Source organism: Myxine glutinosa, chromosome 1 (assembly GCF_964187855.1).
Source record: "Myxine glutinosa chromosome 1, kmMyxGlut1.1, whole genome shotgun sequence".
In the NCBI taxonomy this organism is placed as follows: Eukaryota; Metazoa; Chordata; class Myxini; order Myxiniformes; family Myxinidae; genus Myxine; species Myxine glutinosa.
Genome location: NC_136261.1, coordinates 19336558 through 19358450, shown reverse-complemented (window position 1 = coordinate 19358450; position 21893 = coordinate 19336558). Strand labels below are relative to the sequence as shown.

Here is a 21893-nt window from a genome sequence, read left to right as displayed (position 1 = left end):
GAGGCAGGAGAAAAGAGGAATGAAGGAGTGAAGGTGAGCAGAGAGTCTTGATTTTGGCAGTTTAACCAAAAGAGGGTTGCAGGCAGATCTTGTGCGACCTGTAGGAATATTTGCGGGACAGAGCCCAGAGAGAGCTGGGGGGGCAAGGCCAGAGAGGAGTCGGTAGAAGACGGAAAGACCACCAACCTGCCTGCGGTGAGTGAGTGAGAGGCCCTTGGAGTTAGCTTCATCGCGGGAGATTCCAATGATTCTGAATGCTTTGGTTTCAACAGCACGAAGGCGAGCTAGGTGTGAGGCAGGAGCACCAGCCCAGAGGGGAGAGCAGTATTCCATTGAGCTGCGGATGAAAGCCTTGTATGTGGTGAGGAGCTCAGGTGTGCCAAGGAAGGACTTCGCACGACGGAGGATGCCCAGTTGGCGACTGGCTTTGGAGGCCAGATTTGAAATGTGGTTTTTCCAGGAAAGATCATGGCAGATAGTGAGACCCAAAAGCTTGAGTGACAGAACTTCTTGGAGAGGATTATTCAGAAAGTGGATGGGAGGGTTGTCCAGTCGGTCTTTTCGGAGACACATCATAAGAGTGTGAGATTTGTCAGGATTGAAAGACAGGTTCCACTTGTTTGCCCAGTCTGTGATTTTGTCAAGGTCTGCAGAGAGTGAGGAGGCTGCAGACTGCCGATCTGAGGGATGAAGAATGGAGCGACAGAGAGTAGAGTCGTCAGCAAAGAGATAGAGAGGATTTTCAAGAGAGTCAGAGAGATCATTGATGAAGACCAGAAAAAGCACAGGGCCCAGAACACTGCCTTGGGGAACTCCAGCCTGAACAGGAAGAGGACATGAGAGAAACCCATTCAGGGCCACATGTTGACTACGACTAGAGAGGAAGTCCGCCAGCCATGCGTGGAGATTTCAATGGATACCAAAAGAGGAGAGTTTGGTGAGCAGAGCAGGGTGCCAGACCGTATCGAAGGCACGTGATATGTCAAGGGAGACTGCTCTAATTTCCTGTTTGGCATTGAGGACCTCCATCCATTGTTGAGAAAGCAGAAGCAGCATGTCCAGAGTGGAGTGTCCAGGTCTGAAACCAAATTGATGATCAGAGATCAAGCCATTGGAGAAGAGGAAAGATTTCATATCTGAAGCAATGATGGATTCCATGACTTTGCTGATAATTGGGAGAAGGCTGATTGGTCTGTAGTTGCTGGGATCTGTTTTTGCACCTTTTTTGTGCAAAGCGGTGATGTTGGCAGATTTCCAAGCAGATGGAAGATGACCTTGAGCAAAAGAGAGGGTGAAGAGAACAGAAAGAGGGAGTGAAAGAGCGGAAGAACATGATTTTAGGACCCGTGGGCTGATGCCGTCAGGTCCAGTTGCAGAATCAGAGTCGAGGGTTGACAGAAACTTTTCCACCTTGTCAGGAGGAAAGGACACAGAGTCCAGGAGCAGCTGGGTACGACTGGGTACGGTGGGTACCGAGAGGGATGGGTTTGGGACACAAGATTTAGAGGCAAACACAGAGTTGAGGCATTCAGCTTTTTCATGTGCGGAGTCAGCCGTGTGGCCATTTAAGGTGAGGGAGGGGATGGAGGGGGAACAAACACCAGAAACAGATTTTACCAGACGCCACCAGGATTTGGAAGAGGGAGACAGATAAGAGAGTTCGGTCCTGAGGACGGAGAGATATTGTTTCCTGGCTTCAGCAGGGGACACACATGGAGGCTCAACCTCACATGGAAGTTTACCCTCAGAACACCGGAGAGACTCAGGTGCTGTCTGGCCAACACATAAATTTTCAGCATTTATCACATTACCCTCAGAATATTCTGAAGGCAGAGGAGGCTGAGGGATTACCTCAAATGGAGGCAACTGCTGAGGAGGAGGTTGCGCTCCACCATTACCTTCACTAACCACTTGAGCGAAGGTTGGAGGACCGGCCAAGACCTTATTATCAGGCTTGTTGAGGTCACTAGAAGGTGAGAGGGTTCTTTTCCTGGTTCTCTGTTTGTCTACAATGGGGTTTGTGTCAGCACCATGCATACTGTTTACATCATCGACCACGATCTCAGTAGAGCCCTGCTATTCATCACCATTCAGGCTAGTGACTCTATCCGTCGACTTTTTCGGGCACGAGTCCATTAAATGACCATATTGACCACACTCAAAACAAACTAGAGACTCTGTGAAGACAAAGACCCGATAAGTGTGACCTTCGACCTTGAAGGGCAATACCGCATTTAAAGAGGTTACTCCACGCGGTAAAATCATATAAACAAAACGACGAAAGGACATGACGTGTTTTAAACGGTTATTTTTCCCTCGTACAGGAACCATAGTAACTGAAGAGACGACAGAACCAAGTTTGCTTAGTTCAGTAACCAGGTCTTTGTTCTTAAGGAATGGAGGAGCGTTAGAGAGAGAAACCCGAACTGCCGGCATGTCAAGTGGACAAACCTGAAAAAACACGTCGGGAGCAAAGAAAAGCCCGTGCTCGACTATTTGAGCAACCATGGGCACTGTGGAAACAAAGATTACCACGCGTTTATTCATGTGAGAAACCGCTTTTACATTATCCAAACCGATTATCTCTCCGACGGCAAGGATAATGGCCTCAACGTCGATTCCCGACAGAGGTGAACAAACTAACCCGTGCTTCCGGGTTAGCGCTTCAAGAGACGTGTAACGAGAGCTATCCACCATCGTTTCCACTTTTAAACAAAGGATAAATGTATAAAGGGGTAATGAAGCCAAAAAGCTCCAGTAAACAAACGAAAAATAAAAATATTTACGAAAAAAGAAACGGAAAAAGGTATTATAATTTGTAACACGAAGCGAAAAAAACCACAAAGAGGGAACCGCCCTAAGGGTGAACCCTTACCGGTCTCAGCACGTATGCTCTCACTTTCTCACTCTCAAGAGGGGGGAAGGGATGATAGAGACAGAGACGAGAGAGAGAGAGAGAGAGAGAGAGAGAGAGAGAGAGAGAGAGAGAGAGAGAGAGAGAACATTAAATATTCCTTCCTTACTGATTGTCCAATTCAATAGTCATCTGTGAATCACGACCTGGGAATTGTTCATCAGGAGGTTTCGACACTTCAATCCCAGGACCTTTCCAAACAGGAGGGCCACAATCTTGAGTAGTAGAGTTACCACTGATAACAGAGACAGCTTAAGGAGAGCATAATACTATCGATTTGGATTCCAAAATTTCAATATGACTGGCAGGATTGCGAAATGGCAATGTGCAGCGGTTGTCTTGGTTCCGTACAGGCAGGGTGCAGCACAAAAGAACATTCGATATCGATATTCGATATTCCTTATTGTTGTCCACATAAAAACATGGACATTTGCCTTCCACTGGCCATTCAAATTCAATACAATTCAAATTCAATTCAACTCAAAGGGGGGATGCATCCCACCCTTTCCACTCTCGCACGAGACACGTGAATTGAATTTGCTCCATAAGAGGGTCGAAAGCGACAGCGAGAGGTACGTGGGGCACAAAGGTGAATGCCTGAACGATTAAAACAAAAACAATGGTAGGTGATTGGTCTTACATTATCTTGTGGACCTCCAACACAGCACGCTTCTCGTACAAGGTACAGATTGGCAGAAGATCTGTTCGTATCAGACAAACCATCAATCAGAGGTAACGTGACATTGTCGCCCTGTTTGGTAGCACCTGCTTGTGGATTTTGCAACAAAAATTGTGGACACCTATTTTTTCTTTTTCCACTAAAGGTCACCCTTTGAATTGATAACCAAGAAAAAGTTGAAATTCCTTCCTCGCAAGTCCAACATTTTATTTACTCCTATTTGTGATTACAACCCTTGGATACATCAAATGTTACTCTTCAAGAAAAAGCTGAATCTGACATATTACAGTGGGTTGGAAATATTAACTAAAGAGCTATAAAGAAGGAATGAGGGATGCCATTTGGGAATTTTTTTTGACTTTCATGCATCAAAGCAGGTATATTTACTGTTCTGCTACATTCATTGGTTCCTGAATATTTTAAAGATTGCACCAAGGTGTGAGAAAGCCATGTATCTGTCTTTAGCAGTGCCGAAATTAGTAGTCACCTCATTTGACTAAACGGTTCTTCAAAATATGTTCAAGCTGTCATATATTGTATTTCTGGCATGTTTAATTTGCTAACTGATCCTGCATCGTGAGGTGTGTCCTTTTAAAATACTTATTTATTTTTATGCAATATCGAGGCTCCTGGACGAGCTAGTTGATAGAACGGACAGTGAGAACACAATTTAAAAAGGGGAAACGCACCAACAGCAGGGTAGTGGGACACTTTGAGGAAGAATGAGTGAGAGGAAGAAGGAGAGTGAGTGGAGAGGGAGGACAGAGGGGGTGAACAAGATGGATACAAGCTCAAACGCAGAGAGAATGGGACTGAAAGAACAGGAAGAGAAAACTTGGGGTGAAACAGCAATGGAACAAAAAACAGAAAGGTGTGTGGAGGGAGAGGGGAGAAAACAATAACTGGGAAAGGAAGGAGTAGGCTTAGGAATGGTTAATGAAGATTAAAAACATGAGTATGGATTGGGGGGAGGGCAGTGTCAGGTGACTTTAAAAGGACATGAGTGGCCATCTTGAAATCCTGGAGGGAAGGATGAGGTTGTATAGATTGAGGATGTTGATTCCACATGGGAGACAAAAGATCAGGAACCAACTGACGAGTTTCCGTGACGTCACACCTGCGGGGCAAAGACTCACTCACATAAAAGTAACGCATTAGAAACTCGTCCATGAGTGTAGGTGAGCAATGAGCCTGGATTTTGAGAGTTTCACCAGAAGTGTGTTAACGGAAGACCATGTGCATGAGTGAGAAACCTGGAGGAATGCGTTGGAGGACAAAGTACACAAATGGCAGAGGGTGCAATACCAGCAAGTCGTTGGTAGAAGAAAGAGAGGCTACCAACTTGTCTGTAATACGGTAATACCAGACAAAGATTCAGCTTCATCATGGGATATTCCAATGATTTTGAGGGCCTTGAAATCCACAACATCAAGATCATGTCCAGGGAACATGGGAACACATAACGTGTCTCCGCTTTAGGGAATGCATCAGGTGACAAATGTGTGGTTGAATATCAGGGTACTCCTCGCTATACACAATCCAGGTTAATGCATTTCCGCTGATACGCAGTGAATAAAGTAACTAACACTTTTCACTATACAATACGTGTTACTTCCTGCAATGACTAAATGACTAGCTTCTAAAGGGGTAGTGTATGTGCTACAACCATGAGAACAGAAGGGAAAGAGTATGCACTCCATAGAAGGCACCCCTCCTGCACTACTTTGGATATCATGATCGAGTGGTTGCAAGTAACTTCCATGGTAATTTTTGTAAAACTTTCCCCAAACCCTACAATACGAGTGGAAAATCTACTCCATCAGGAATTCGTGCCTCACCACCGCAATACTCCACTCCCCAGCCACATCTTCAGGCCTCGACACGAAATCTCTTCTCATATTGTCGTTAAGATTTACGTTTCCTCTATTTTGATGTATTTATGGTGGGTATTCATTAAATTACACATTTGGTGGTGTTCTGTATTTATTTACAGAGTTATTAAGCCTTTTGTATTTGGTTAGGTTAGGTTTGTTTGCGTAAGGTTCCGAACAGCAGCCTCCCAGAAACACATCTTAAATTTATTACACTATGCCTATGGAAAAGTACTTTTCACTAAATGCATTTTCGCTTTATACACTAAATTCGTGGAACGTATCTACTTCATATAGCAAGAAGTGTCAGTATTGGTGAAACTACCAACTAAGGAGGTAGGCCGACCAAGTTAGTGTTGCAAATCACATGGCTTTCATCCAAAGCTGATTCTAAAATATATAACCTATAATTATAAAACATTACTAGGAAGAGTACCCATCCAAAGTGATGGGAAAATCACGTAAAAGTCTCTCACCTTATCCCCCTACCCCCTCTCCCCTCCCTCCCTCCCTCTCTCTCCCCCAATCCCCTCTCCCCACCACTCACCTGCCCCCCCCCCCCCCCCGGCCCCTGTCTCCAAACTTCCACACTACCCTGTCTCTCCCCCACTCCCTCTCCTAACCCCCCCCCCCCCCCCACTCCTCTCCTCACATCCCACTCACTACCCCACTCCTCTCCTTTCCCTCCCACCCCGCTCTCTCCCCCACTCCCCTCTCCTCTCTACATGCCTGTGCTCCATGCTTTTTAAATGGTTTTAATTTCCTTTTCAGTTTTTTTTGTTTTCGCTATTCAGTTGTTACTTATATTTGATATTTGATTTACCATAATCGTTAGAGCATCTGTGCCGCCAAAACAGCTTCCTGAGCAATGGTTATAGCGGGTGCTTTGCCATTGCCTTCCCAGCAGTAGTTCGGGAAGGAATTTGTAATTTGTTCAGGGTGCCGGCGATAGCTCTCCCACTCTTCGCGAAGGACACCGTGGCATCTTTAACATCCACAAACTAACGTCGATAGACGGGACGCCAGGTTACGTCCATCGGAGAGAAGGCACACATTGATGATGATGGACGATAGTTTATAGTTGGGTCAGGATTCAAACCCAGGCTGGACAGCTTAGAGGAGAGTGTGCGTACCTCGGAGGTAATCCTGTCAGCCGAGGTCGTCCGTTAACTTACTGTTAATAATCAAATTGTGACTCCATGTTGTTCTGGTATGTATTAGTATAATACGTTAAAAATGTATAATAAAAGCAGATTCTGAATCCGAAAAGATCGCCACCGATGTCCCTGGACGTTGTAAAATAAAATCGGACAGACAATAATTACCTTTAAAAGAGTGAAAATGAATTTTGGAGCCATTTTACCTCATGTCTCAAGGAGCCTATTATTTAATTTTTTTAAATCGCTTTTTCCCAATTTTGTTCCGATTTTGACATAATTATTTAGGCCGCGAGTTCCGGACATGAAATATGTAATCGGATTTCCAATATCAGTTTTTAATAAGCCTATACGATACATTCTTCAATCTTGCCAGGTGCCAATCACATTGCACCGAGCCTCACATCAGCCAATCAGCGTAACCGTGAATGGATGAACAGACAGCCATCTCTGTTGTGTGTGTGTGTGTGTGTGTGTGTGTGTGTGTGTGTGTGTGTGTGTGTGTGTGTGTGTGTGTGTGTGTGTGTGTGTGTGTGTGTGTGTGTGTGTGTGTGTGTGTGTGTGTGCATATATATATATATATAATCGGGAGATTAAATCAGATGCGGACGTAGCTTCAGGACGGTCGATCTTTAATTTTCGACAAGCTTTCGACCAACAAAGGTCTTCTTCTTAGTCTACAGAAACAACAGGCATGTACATCAGACAAGTATGTATAGTGATATGTGTGTAAGATGTGTGATATGTGTAGAAGATGCATACAAAAGGAAGAGCCACGCTAAAGCTCACTCACCGTCCCAAAGTTCAGCGGAAGTGAAGCGCAGCTTAGTTATTGTTCACGTTACAGTTTGTGCACGTGCATATACAAATATATATATATACATACATACATAAACACACAAGCATATATTCATATACCATTTATATTCATATAATATATATATTTATTTATATATTTATATAAATGACATATAAAGGTAGAATGAATGAATGAGTGAATGAATGGGTTACGGTTAATGATTTGATTGGGTTGATGTTGGAACATTCTTTAATCATCAAAATTTATGCCATGAGGGATTTTTGTCCAAAGTTTATGTATCCAAAAGGACTCACGTTTCAGAATCGTGGTGTGTGATCGATTTGTGATTGATTCAATGGCAGAGATTTGAATGACATTTCTAGAGTGATCCGGTTGATTAAAGTGTATCGTGTAAGGTAGAGATTTGCCCTGACCGGTGTGGAAGTTATTGATTTCTGACCGGGTGTTATTAAATCGTGTGTAGAGTGTATTCTCAGTTTTTCCAACATATTGTTTGCTGCACTTTTGGCAAGTGATTAGGTATATGACCCAAGTAGATTTGCAGTTCATCAGGAGGTGATGGGGAATTTTTGTCCAGTGCTAGAACTACAGAATTTGTTTCCTTCTAGTAAAAGCTTGTGTATAATACATTTGTTTGCTGTGCATTTATAGAAGCCAGGGATCCTAGTTTGTGTACAGAGTCGAGGCTCGTGAAAGAGCTAAAGAGATAAGAGCTAGTTTGTTTGTTGTGGGGCTGTGGGTGCTTTGCTTTTACCAAAAGGTCCCTGAGTGTCCGACCACGTCGAAATGATGTTAGTGGAGGTTGAGGAAATGTGGTGCGGAGTGTTTCTGCTTGATGGAGGAGAGGAAGGGCCTTATTCAGAATACTTGGCAATTGGGATGAGGTAGGAGAGTAGGTGGTTACCAGTGGGACACGGTTAGTTGCAGGTTTGGGTTTGTAAGTCAGAAGGTCTGCTCTCGGTATGCGTTTTGCTCGGTTTATTGCTTCTTTCACAGAGTGAGGGTCATAGTTTCTTGCAATGAAGTGTGTTTCTAATTGGCAGAGAGAAGTTTCTTCTGCCATTTTTGTTGAGCAAATGCGTCTTACTCTGATTGCTTGACTGTATGGTATGCTTGCAATTGTATGTTTAGGATGAGATGAAGAAGGGAGAAGGTAAGAGTGAGTGTGTCTGTTGGTTTGGTGTATAGTTCTGTTTCAAGTCTGTTATTTTGAAGTGTGAGTGATGTGTCTAGAAAGTGAACTTCGGACTGTGAGCTGTCAAATGTAAACTTGATGGTCGGATGAATCTAATTTAATTAATTTTGGAATTGTGTGAGACTACGGGGGGGATTTTGACCAGATGAACTGGATGTCATCAATATAACGTACCCAGGATTTTTCCAAGATGCCGTGATGAGGTTGTGCATTGATCTTGGCCTCTATCATTCCCATGAAGACGTTGGCGTACGATGGTGCAACAGGGGTACCCATAGCGGTACCTTGAGTTTGAATGTAACGTCGTCCGTTGAATTGGAAATTATTCAGTTTGAGTGTCAGTTCTAATAGGCGCATAAGGTCTTGAGTAGGTGGTATTGGAACTTGTCGTGTATCTAGTGCTTTGCGGCATGCAGACAGGCCTTCTGAATGTGGAATATTAGTGTAGAGGGATGTAACATCTGCTGTGACTAAAATGGTTTGGGAGTTGAAAGGTGAGTATATTCTGTTCAATCCTTGGATGTGGGTCAGAAAACTGGTTGTGTCCTTAAGGTATGAGGAGAGATTCATCATGAGAGGACGTAAATGACAGCTCGTACTGTAGAGTTTCTACTATTTCTCACAGTTATATATATATACACATATATATTGTTACATGCTCCTCCCCAAACCCCGGTCACGGTGTACCTCCGAGCCCCGAAAGGAGTCACAGCAGAAAGATGTGCTATTGTGTGTGCCAATGACCAATGGTGAAACCACACCAATCAATCGATACAAAACCCAAGTATTGTATTAAAATCACACAATAATAACAACTTGTCTTTTTGTCTTTTTGTGTGATTAATGTTAGCTCTTTCACGAGCCTCGATCTTGTATACAAAAAAAAAAAAAAAAAAAAAAAAACTTGCGCAAGTACAAGAAAACCTCAATTGCACAGCAAACACCATGTAATTCCTATGATGGTACCACCAGTTTCTTAACTCGATAACTCACGGTACTCCACGTGAGCAAACTGTAACATCCCCAAAGTCACTGTCACGACACCAGGCCAAAGTCGATCCACGCTCCGGTGATCACAAGAAAAAAGGTCGTACTGAGACATGAACCCAGGATGGCCGACAGTCGACGCTGCAGAAGAGCCGCTGGGTGAGAGGTCGGGCCGACGTCGGTCAGGTAAAAGTTCACCCAAAAGGCGACTGGGAATTCACACCTTCGGTTCACCCAACAATGACGCTGACATGAACGAGCAGCAGTTCCCAAGCGGAGAACCGCGAAGAACCGCGAGTTTCCAAGCGAAATCCACGATACACACGGGAACCAGGCGAATGGCTGGTGCGAGGTGAAATGGCTGGTGCGAGGTGAAATGGCGGACGGGCCCGTAATGGAGGCGTACCTGCTCTCCAGCGATGATTCACTTTCGGAACCAACAGCAAAACCTGTCTCGCAGGTTTACTTGCCACAGCAATAACAACACTGTCACAGGAATCCCTTTCCCGGGGAAACCAATATTCGCTCATGATCAATGTCCACCAGCGTCCGCTCGATACCTCGAAGCAGATAGGCCTTCCTTTCCCGATCTCACTCGATCCGCTCCAGCCTCTTTCTTTCTCCTCTTCCGGTTTCTCCCGATCCATTTCGTTTTTCTTTTGAAACACTAATTTTACCTTTGAAGACAGCTATCTCCATTTCACACCGAAACTGTAACAATAATAGTACATGAAACTAAAAATGCTTCAAGTGGATGATAACCACAAAGACGGAAGTGACGAATCCGTAACACTCCCCACCCTCAAGAAAGAAAGTTTGAACATAGGGAAAACTTTCTTTTCATGCAGAAACCCTCGTTAACAAACAAAAGTAAAACTCACACCCAAACACTACCAATCAACCTATGGCTGATCAACTCACGTGAGCAACAATCTATATATATAAAACACAGTTTGTTTGTGTGTTACCTATAGACTCCTAAACGGAGAGGCTCACGCACTTGATATTTGGCATAGACATGGCCATTGAGCCTGGGAAGGATATGGCCTACCTAAAAATATTTGATGAGATCCATATTTTTTATTCATATTCACCTCAGCGCATTTCAGCGAGGAACATTATACACTGAATCTCAGCATGTGCCTCGCTCGCTGATTTGCTCAGAGCGATTACGTGATGTTCCATCATTGCCGCCAGACCATTGAACTGAAAATATGTAAAATGACCATTGCAATTCACACCACACAGGTGGAGATGTAGCTACCGGGCGCCATCTTGGTTGGCACTCGATGCTGGGCGATGGTGATTACTGTCATGCATTTGCACGTAATTCAGAGCGAAAAGCGATTGCGTTTTTTATTCATATTTAACTAAGCGCATTTCAGCGAGGAACATTATACACTGAATCTCAGCATGTGCCAGAGCAGCTCGCTGATTCGCTCAGAGCGATCACGTGATGTTCCATCCTCGCCGCCAGACCATTGAACTGAAAATATATAGAACTAGCGGAAGTACCCGGCATTGCCGGGCGGGGGAGGGGAGGAGAATGGGGGGAGGGAGAAGGGGAGGAGAGGGGAGGGGATGGAAGGGGCAGGGGATGGAAGGGGGTGGGAAGGGGAGGGGGAGGTGGGGAAGGGAAGGGGAGGGTGAAGGGGAGGGGAGGGTGAAGGGGAGGGGAGGAGGGGGGAGGGGTCAGGAGATGGGGAAGGAGGAGGGAGAGGAAGAGGAAGAGGAAGTGTCCTGCATCCCCCTCCCCCTCCCCCTCTCCTCCCCTCCCCGCCCCTCCTCCTCCTCTCCCCCCCGTTCCCCTCCTCTCCCCTCCCCCGCCCCCCGGCAACGCCGGGTACTTCTGTTAGTAATTAATATTCCCCAGAAGAAAGCAACAAAACTTCCAAACAACCTACAGGAATTTTCAAAGTTGGTTTACTCTAGATAAAGCATCGGCCACGACATTGTCCCTGCCCTTTACATGCTCAATTTCCAAGTTGAACTCCTGCAAAGCCAAACTCAATCTCATCAACCTCTGGTTTTTATTTTTCATTTTTTGAATGAAGGTTAAGGGGTTGTGATCAGTGAAGACTTTTATAGGAAAGGTAGTAGTTCCGAGATACACCTCATAATGCTGAAGCGCTAGCAGGAGAGCAAGGGTCTCTTTTTCCACAGTGGCATAATTTGCCTGATGTTTGTTAAACTTTCTGGAGTAGTAGCACACCGGGTGATCCACTTCATCCTCATCTTCCTGTAATAGAACTGCCACAGCCCCCACATCACTTGCATCAATGGCCAACTTGAATGGTTCCTGAAAATCCGGCGCTGCTAGGACAGGAGAGCTCATTAATATCGCTTTGACGTGGGCAAAGGCAGCCTGGCATTTGTCATCCCAAACAAACTCGTTAAAGGGGCTACCACATCAGAAAAACCCGCAATTTTGCAGAACATGCCCGCGAATAGAAAAAAACCCGCAAATTCATGGGACACTTTTCCGCGAATAGAGACAGGTCGCATTTTATCACCCAAGAATACGCGGAACCCGTGGGATCCGACTGTATGTATGTATGTATGTATGTATGTGTGTATATATATATATATATACACACACACACACACACACACACACACACACACACACACGCACACCTGCCAAGGCTCACTATATTTCTAGCATATCTAACACACATATCACAGTTGGTACACATGTCACATGCAGCTCATGAACTGCACCAGCCTCATTGAATGACTTTTGAAGCTACATATATATATATATTAAATCCTTTCACCCTACAAACAAAGTGCTGCCAGAATGTATACATGCTTGAAGAAATGACAATCAAATGTGTTTTAGTGGTAGAATTGCCATTCATTTAATTTCACTTTCAAAAAATCTTTAGCAGTCCAGATGATTCACCATTCTTCTAAGCAGGCCTTTATAAAGCCTATCCCCAGGAGCTGATCACATTGGAGCCCAACACATCTCGTGGCGATCAGCCTCGTTTAGGGCGAATTTCAATTTGTTTTTTTAATCCCCATTTCTCTGACAATTGCTCTCATCAAAATGTGAACTCCAAACAATTTATTGATCTCTGAGATTTAATTACTTGCACACATACTTGTCTAATTGTGTGCAGTTATTTTTCAAAGGGAATCCTAAATTGCAACTTAATGTAGAGGTTAACACGCAAATTCTAGAAAACAGAACAAAAATTCTATTCGTTCTTAACTGAATGACCAAATTGATATGCTCCTGTTGTAGTGCTGCATGTTTTCTGTGATGTTGAACTGAAACGTCACGATATAGAGTAAAAAACGACCTGTATTTTGACTAGAAAGCCTATCAGCAACTTTGTGATGAAGTCTATCAATCATATGCAAAGAGACGTGAAGAGAAGAAAGAAAGATGGCGCGGCAGAGAGAAACTGACCCGTTCTATGTGCACATGTGACACCAAGAAGATGCAGACCAAAACAGAGCCAAGCAAGCTGCTCCATGTCCTCTCCTAACTGAGTGGACACCCGTCCACATCAGCCACAATCTGGCATGTCAAGACCAGAGGTCACTGAAAATGCAAGGGTAAAGGTCATGGTTATAGTGTGCATCAGAATGTATAAAAGCTGCTTTTTAATCTCAGCTTAGTCGTCGATTTCTGTACAACAAAAATTACCTGTCTGTTTGATGAATTACAAAGCCAATACACCATTTTACTGATCACATGCATCTTCTTGGATGAAAAATGAAGAAGACTGTGACAGAGATGCATTTATCTGTCTCATTAATCATTTAACATATAATTGCAAGTAGACATGGATGCCCGATGGGAGCACAAAAACCATCCCATTTCTTGATATATACAGCAAATTATAAATGTAGCTGGGGCAACACTACATTGACTACATTGTGAGATAAAGAGAGCAGTTGCATTCCAACAATCATGTAAAATGACAGATAACATAGATCATCTGCACATGAAGATCTGGATGGGGTTTTTGCTGCGAAATTTGCAACCTATGTCATACATAATGGGTTTATGGGTGACTTGGTTCAGATGGCAGGGATATCAGGATCACCTGGACATCCCAACTACTCAGCCATGGTGTGGAACACATTGCCGAGGACGAAGAGTTGGAGGAAAGTCTGGTGGTGTATGGTCTGGCTGGACTTGGCAAATGTATATGTGGCAGTTCCACACACCCTCATCTTATATGCAATTGAATTATGTTGGTTGTTGGAAAATTTTAAGGACCTTTTGATAGCATATGGTTATGTCGGTAGGGTAGCACAATATCTAGAGTCAGGTAGATCTGAATAGGTAAGGTGCTTCGTCTGTCGCGATAGGGAATCTACCTGTAATAAGTTCTGTGTAGTCCGGTTTGTCGGGTTAAGATGTATACCTGTGAACATACCAGGATGTTCGTGTGCTAGATAGTGTAGGGATTAAGATAACAGCCCCTGTGTGTCAAACCTTCGTCCCTTATGGCAATGCACTCATTTAGACACTTAGACAGGCCCTTAGTACAACATTAAATGATTCCCTTCCCTGACAAGGACTTCGGAAGTAACAGGCAAGGAAACCAGGCCAGGACATCGCCGATGATGGCCGCCGCCACCTACACCTCCGGCAGGCCGAGCCACCTCGAGGAGCACGAGCTATGACCACGCTACAGGCCTGTGATTCGGCGGAGGGCACTGATTGGGTGACGTGCCAAGGCTGACGTCACCGCCGCAAGGCTATATAGGGGCGCGCCGAACGACATTTTGTCTCTTGCGTCTCTTGCAGATCCAGCCGTTAGTCTTGCACATCCGGCTCCTTCTTGCTTGCGCAGCACGCCTCTCTGGCAGCTCGAACTCTTGTGCTGCACGTCCCTCTCTGGCTGTCTTGTGCTCTCTGCGCTTCCCTGCTTGGTCTTGGGAGGTCCCTGGTGGTTGTTGGCTCGCCATCTGCGTGGTGCTTGGATGGAACGGTGCTCGGTGCCGTGGTGCTGGAGCGAGGGACCTCGTGGGTGCATCGGGGCTGAACAGAGCCGTATTGGACGGCAGACAATACCAGACGACGGACAGATAAGGATGCACCACATTTCACAATATAACGAACGTTTTCTTTTCCTTAATTCGTATTCCCTCGTCTCGTATCCAAAATCTGTGTGGGGACGTCCCGATTAGGATATTTATTACCGCGTGCTTTTCCTGTCCCACCTCCTTGTGAATAAACCCTTATATTATTTTCTGTATATATATCTGAACGCAGTTTCCATGTGATTGATTTAATAGGTAAGGCTGCAGGGCTCTTGCGCGCCCCCCTCCATCCCACGCGCTTTGGTGTAGCTTTTGTTTTTGGAGTCCACCATTGAGTTTTGCCTCGAGAGCAAAGGCCTTTGCGATCGGGTTCCGTGACCGCCTGATTTTAATCAAAGGCGGTTGCACGACAATATTATGTTCAGCTTTCGATATGTTTCATGACATTCTTTCACAACAAATTGGCAAAGGTTTGACGTTATCATTCCATTGGGATATTCCATCTCCCCCATCTTGTATGCACTGATTATGGAGCTGATGGTACATTCAAAAAGAGGATACGGGAAGAAATTGGCGACATCTCCTGGATCTGGTCCTCTACCATTATTGGCTTTTATGGACGATCTTACAGTGATGAAACCTACAGCGAGTGAAATAGGGAAGGCTTTGCAGCGGTTGAAGAGATTTATGCAATGGAGGAAGGTGTCCTTTTAAGGTGAAGAAGTCCATTAGTGCTGTGATGAAATGAAGAGTTGTGAACCAGAAACAGTGCTTTGAGCTTGACAGATAAATTATCCCAACATTGGCAGAGGCTCCAGTGGAAAGCTTGGGGATGATGGTACACTGTGGATCTGAGAGATCTTTGAATGGAGGAAACATAAGTGAGAAGCTTTTGCAAGGATTGGGGAGGAAAGAGCGGCGTCGATTGTCAGGAACGTTGACCTGGTGTCTGAAGTATGGTATGATACCCCAAGTACTGTAGCTATTTATGTTACATGTTATTGCAATAAGACATGATGGAAAATCTGGTGAGTCCGTTTGTGAGGAGATGGCTGGGTGTACCATGATGTCTGAAAAATATTGCTTTTTATGAACAGGATGGCAAACTTTCATTTCAATTAATGGCTTTGATGTAGGGGTAGAGGTGGCAAAGCCCTCTGATGTAGTGGTAAAGGTAGCAAAGGTGTGACAGTACATTATGTTGAGGGATTTGTGCAATCAGGTTGCTAACAACACTCGCTTATACATGGAACTCAAGAAGTTGAAGCAGTTGATTATGTATCTGCAACATATGAAATGATAAAAGTTACACTATATTAATTTAGTGATAGAATGGGTAAGGGGCTATCAAAGGTTTTATCCCTGATAAGGAAATGGGAACAAATGCCAACCCAGGTTATAGTCAAAGGAAGGAAATGTACAACAATGACACAAAAACAGGTAATAGCTTTACTCTCGCAGGTCCAATTAAAGGTATATTTGTATTTTGCAATTATGATAAATTGTCCAAATTATGATAAAGTTCTGTATGGGCTAAAAATTAGGCTTCAATAAAACAAAAATATTAATGAAAATAGATTACTTTTTGGGGTTGCTAATGGGTTTGCTGCCAAAATTAAGTTTGTTGTTGATTAAATTACTTGGTATATTAGTGAAACTTGATATATTTAAATAGGGTTGCAATTATAAACTTATATACAGTATATGCCACTGCCCTGTGTGCTAAAAAGAAAACTATAAAGTCCAAAAGAGTAGATAGGGAGGTAAAGAGAGTAAAAGAGTAGTATAAAGTCCAATGTATAGGGAGGTATCTACAAAAGAGTAGATACCTCCCTATACATTGAAATAAGAGAATAAATAAAGAAGAAGAAGAGAATAACAAAAGAAACAAGAGAAGATGAAGAAAATAAAACAAGAAATATATACAATGCAGATATTGATGCTTCTTGTCTGCTTTTAGAAGAAACAGAAATCCACATTAATGCATAAAATGGTGTTATGATTAGTCAACAATTTTTTACAAAGCCGTCTAGAACAGTGTTTGTCCGTCCATATGTATGTATCCTCAAACGTATACCAATCAGAGCTGAGGATCTGGTCACATGACAGGGTGATGGGATTACGTCTGATGTCATTACAGCGGTACAGCGGCTGATTCCGCACTCCGCCATTTTAATTCCAATTTCGTTCAGGCCGAACATATTGTTGCGGATATGAGGATTGCATTTTTTTGATTGTGTGTATTGTGGTGGTAAATTGTTGTGTAACATTGGTTGGATATGGCCCCTCCTGCCTCCGGAGTTGTGTAAAGGTAAAAAGGGCGTCTCGGTAGTTAATTCCATGAAACACCACATTGAAGGACCCGATAAAACCCTTGTTCAGTAGCTTATATCTTATTATGTGTTTTAGAGTAAGGCCTTGTCTTCCATTAGAATAATACTCCATTGCACCGAATCAATTAAGAATAGCTCCCCTTCAATACTTCCATTTCCCAGCCAAACTCTCCATCTGCGGGTAAAGCAGTTCACAAGCGTGGGGTGCACGCCCTCTCATTTCGCTGCGATAGTGAATATGTGCTCCGTGCTCTGTTTGAACAGGAGGGGCGGGGTCGCCCGGGAGAGGCAAGCCCAGGGCGCGCCACGAAGGGCGGGGCTGTTCAGCCCCATGCCCAAATAAGGAAACAAGCCGGTGGCTCGCCACGAGGGGCGTGCCGTCGGCGCCATGCCCAAATAAGGAGACAAGCCCGTGGGATTACCATACAAGGTCACGAAACAGAGCACGGAAGAGGAGGGCGGTACCGAAACCAAAGGGGGCATGTCAGACCCGCGCTGAAGGTTTAGAGAAAAGGGTGCGACGATCGCTGGGACAAGCTACACGAGGGATACGGCAGATGAGTCCAAGTGCGTAGGAGGGTTGGCAGTCCACCGGGAGAGAGTTCAGAGTTGCACCGGAGTTGCGTGAGAGATACGAAAAGCCTTTGACAAAGAGCCGCTTCAACCAGCCCCGTTTCAACCAGCCGCGTGAAGCCCTGACGGGGCAGCGAGTGACCCTGCCGGCGTGCGCTGTAAAGCCGAATACAAGGAGCTGCCGGCGTGCGCTGTAAAGCTGAATACAAGGAGCTGCCGGCTCCTCGCCTCCCGCCCGGAGTGGACCTGCTCGCTGTGCCCTGTGATTCCACCTGCTCATCCCTCCAAACGATTCCTACCCTTCCATCCATTTGCGTACATGTGTTTGTTCTGTTCGTGCTGTCCTGGTTAGTAAACTAAGTCAGTATAAGCTAGTAATTTGCACTGTGTTACCTGCTTTTTCATGTCCGCTGTAAATACCCGTGACTGCTCTTTTTGCTTATGTGTGTGTAAATAATAATAAACCCCGTTACTCTTCTGTACGTCTTCTTCTTCTTCCACTTTGCATTCGTCGTCTTAGTCTTTTCCCCATTGAATATCTGTGGTGCGATACGGCCAACGTTTGGGTGAATCGGGTTTAGTCGGGGAACAACTGTTCGGTCGCGGAGCCTCCGCTCGGCAAATATAACATCCTTAACCGCGTACCGTAACAATATCGTCGAACCTGTCATATATCACAATCGCCATGCTCTCTCTACCTTTACGTTTTTCATTCAATGTGAAACACAAACAAACCGATTGTTAAAATTATCATCAAATATCGAAAGCATCGCCGTTGCAGGTCTTCCAACAATACGGTGCATATAGGCCTTAGGCTTCATGCCTCATCTTTGTACCGCTTCGGACAAATTAAGCCCAGGTTTCTTAATACAGTAGTGTATCGTTTCAGTAGTATCGTTTTCGTAATAACAAGAATAATGTCGTACATATAACCATAACACTTTAATCTCAATGTCGTGAATGGAAAGTTGATGCATTGAAGCGGTGTATGGTTCATGAATCAATGATAAGTGGTGTAACCGTGGAAGTAAGGAATTAGCCTCGTTTTTTGTTATAGTAATATCATTCCAGCAATAATGATAATGTAACATTAATATTATGATAAATGTAATCGTCATACTAATCCCTTCGTAGTGACTGCAAATTTACTGGAGGTTAAAATATATCTTCTATATGTTAAAGTAGGGGCAGTTTTGTGTCACGCTACATCATTACGTCTATTTTCAACTAAAGTATCAAACAAGCCAGGCTATGCCGCTGTTAGACTTTCGGTCTTGTTACCCTGCGCTCACGAAGCAAAAAGCAGGGTTAAGCATTCGGTTGCGTACGTGTGCCATATGTGTGCCGTGTCTGCATTTTTAAAATTCATTTTCTCGGCAACCGTTGGTCCGATTGACACAAAATTTTACAATACGAGCGCCTCCGCCTGTAGAATTTTTTTTGTCATAATTATGATGTCATAGGTCACATGGTACACTACATCTGGCTGAAACCGAACAAAGTTCATCACCCATCTAACACCATCTCTACCCTGAAGCAATGTGAAGCATAGTGGTGGCAACATCATGCTATGCGGATAATGCTTTTTTGCAAAAGGGACTGGAGACTTATAAGAATGGAGGGAACAATGAATGGAGCCAAATACAGGCAAATCCTCAAGAAGAACCCGCTTCAGAGAGCAAAAGTCGTTAGACTGTGGCAAATATTTACATTCCAACAGGACAATGACCCCAAGCATACAGCTAAAGCAACACTGGAAAGGCTTCAGAACAAGAACATGGAAGTTCTTTTCAGAACCCAGCATGGAAGAAGGGTTTCAGAACCCAGCCAAAGCCATTGAATTCCATTGAGAATCTATGGAAAGACTGGAGGATTGCTGTTCACTGACGCTTCTCATCCAACTTGACAGAGCTTGAGCACATCTGCAAGGAAGAATGGAAAAAAAATCCCCAAATCCAGATGTGCAAAGCTGATACAGACATACCCAAGAATACTCGAAGCTGTAATCTCTGCCAAAGGCGTTTTCTATGAAGTATTGATTCAGATGAATACTTGTGTAAATTAGATATTTCTGTATTTCATTTTCAATAAATTTATAAAGATTTCTAAAAACATGTTTTCAATTTGTCATTATGGAGTATTTTGTGTAGCTCGGTGAGAAAAAATGTAATTAAACCTATTTTTAATTCAGACTGTAATACAATAAAATGTGAAAACGTCAAGGGGTGTGAATACTTTCTGAAGGCACTGTAGACAGAACTTTTACCCTCAATAAATGGATTACAGACTGAAGACATTTTTGAAGATACTTTATGTTTTTAGCTCACCTGGAATGAAGTTCAAGGGTTAAGCGATGGCGCGTCATCAGTCAGCCGGTCAGTTGGTCTTTTTTTTCTTTTTTTTTGTATACTGAATCGAGGCTCGTGAAAGAGCTAACATTTACTTCACAAACAAATCAACCAGACAAACAAAATATATAAAAAGAGGGAGCGCAAGACAAGATGGGGAGAGAATGGGGAAGCACACAGACACAACATTTGAGAGCAGGGAGATGTGTGGAAGGGAGAGGGCTTGGGGGGAGGAGGCGTGGGAAGGGGGGGGGGGGGGGAGGGAGAAGTATAAAACAAAAGGACACCAAGGACTTCCAGGACAGAAGTTGGTTTTGAAAAAGTGGAATTGGGGTGAAATTAGCGGGGGTAGAAAAGATCAAGGTTTTGGATGGGGGAAGATAAGAGATGGTGGTGAACAGCTGTTTTAAAGACCTGGAGGGTGGAGTGGGATTGAAGAGAGTGAGGGAGTTTGTTCCAGAGGCGGGAGAAAAGAGGATTGAAGGAGTGAAGGTGAGCAGAGAGTCTTGATTTTGGCAGTTTAACCATAAGAGGGTTGCAGGCAGATCTTGTGCGACCTGTAGGAATATTTGCGGGACAGAGCCCAGAGAGAGCTGGGGGGGCAAGGCCAGAGAGGAGTCGGTAGAAGAGACCACCAACCTGCCTGCGGTGAGTGAGTGAGAGGCCCTTGGAGTTAGCTTCATCGCAGGAGATTCCAATGATTCTGAATGCTTTGGTTTCAACAGCGAGACGACGAGCTAGGTGTGAGGCAGGAGCACCAGCCCAGAGAGGAGAGCAGTATTCCATTGAGCTGCGGATGAAAGCCTTGTATGTGGTGAGGAGCTCAGGTGTGCCAAGGAAGGACTTCGCACGACGGAGGATGCCCAGTCGGCGACTGGCTTTGGAGGCCAGATTTGAAATGTGGTTTTCCCAGGAAAGATCATGGCAGATCGTGAGACCCAAAAGCTTGAGTGACAGAACTTCTTGGAGAGGATTATTCAGAAAGTGGATGGGAGGGTTGTCCAGTCGGTCTTTTCAGAGAGACATCGTAAGAGTGTGAGATTTGTCAGGATTGAAAGACATGCTCCACTTGTTTGCCCAGTCTGTGATTTTGTCCAGGTCTGCAGAGAGTGAGGAGGCTGCAGACTGCCGATCTGAGGGATGAAGAATGGAGCGACAGAGAGGAGAGTCATCAGCAAAGAGATAGAGAGGATTTTCAAGAGAGTCAGAGAGATCATTGATGAAGACTAGAAAAAGCACAGGGCCCAGAACACTGCCTTGGGGAACTCCAGCCTGAACAGGAAGAGGAGATGAGAGAAACCCATTCAGGGCCACACGTTGACTACGACTAGAGAGGAAGTCCGCCAGCCATGCGTGGAGATTTCCATGGATACCAAAAGAGGAGAGTTTGGTGAGCAGAGCGGGGTGCCAGACCGTATCGAAGGCACGTGATATGTCAAGGGAGACTGCTCTAATTTCCTGTTTGGCAATGAGGACCTCCATCCATTGTTGAGAAAGCAGAAGCAGCATGTCCAGAGTAGAGTGTACAGGTCTGAAACCAAATTGATGATCACAGATCAAGCCATTGGAGAAGAGGAAAGATTTCATATCTGAAGCAATGATGGATTCCATGACTTTGCTGATAATTGGGAGAAGGCTGATTGGTCTGTAGTTGCTGGGATCTGTTTTTGCACCTTTTTTGTGCAAAGTGGTGATGTTGGCAGATTTCCAAGCAGATGGAAGATGACCTTGAACAAAAGAGAGGGTGAAGAGAAAAGAGAGAGGGAGTGAAAGAGCGGAAGAACAGGATTTTAGGACCCGTGGGCTCATGCCGTCAGGTCCAGTTGCAGAATCAGAGTCGAGGGTTGACAGAAACTTTTCCACCTTGTCAGGAGGAACGGACACAGAGTCCAGGAGCAGCTGGGTACGACTGGGTACGGTGGGTACAGAGAGGGATGGGTTTGGGACAGAAGATTTCGAGGCAAACACAGAGTTGAGGCATTCAGCTTTTTCACGTGCGGAGTCAGCCG

General features: G+C 44.5%; 1 protein-coding gene across 4 annotated transcripts in view; it reads right to left on the bottom strand.

The window, feature by feature from the left end:
* The window catches only part of LOC137421644 (adhesion G protein-coupled receptor L2), a 568677-nt gene that overhangs the window by 394105 nt on the left and 152679 nt on the right, over positions 1 to 21893 (bottom strand). For all 4 annotated transcript variants that reach the window (XR_010983380.2, XM_068107903.2, XM_068107911.2 and 1 more), the window contains one exon: positions 13042 to 13176. Coding sequence is in view for 3 of the 4 variants with exons in the window: in XM_068107903.2 (XP_067964004.2) it covers positions 13042 to 13108 (67 nt within the window). In the remaining variant the exon portion in view is untranslated. The remainder of the gene's footprint in view (positions 1 to 13041; positions 13177 to 21893) is intronic.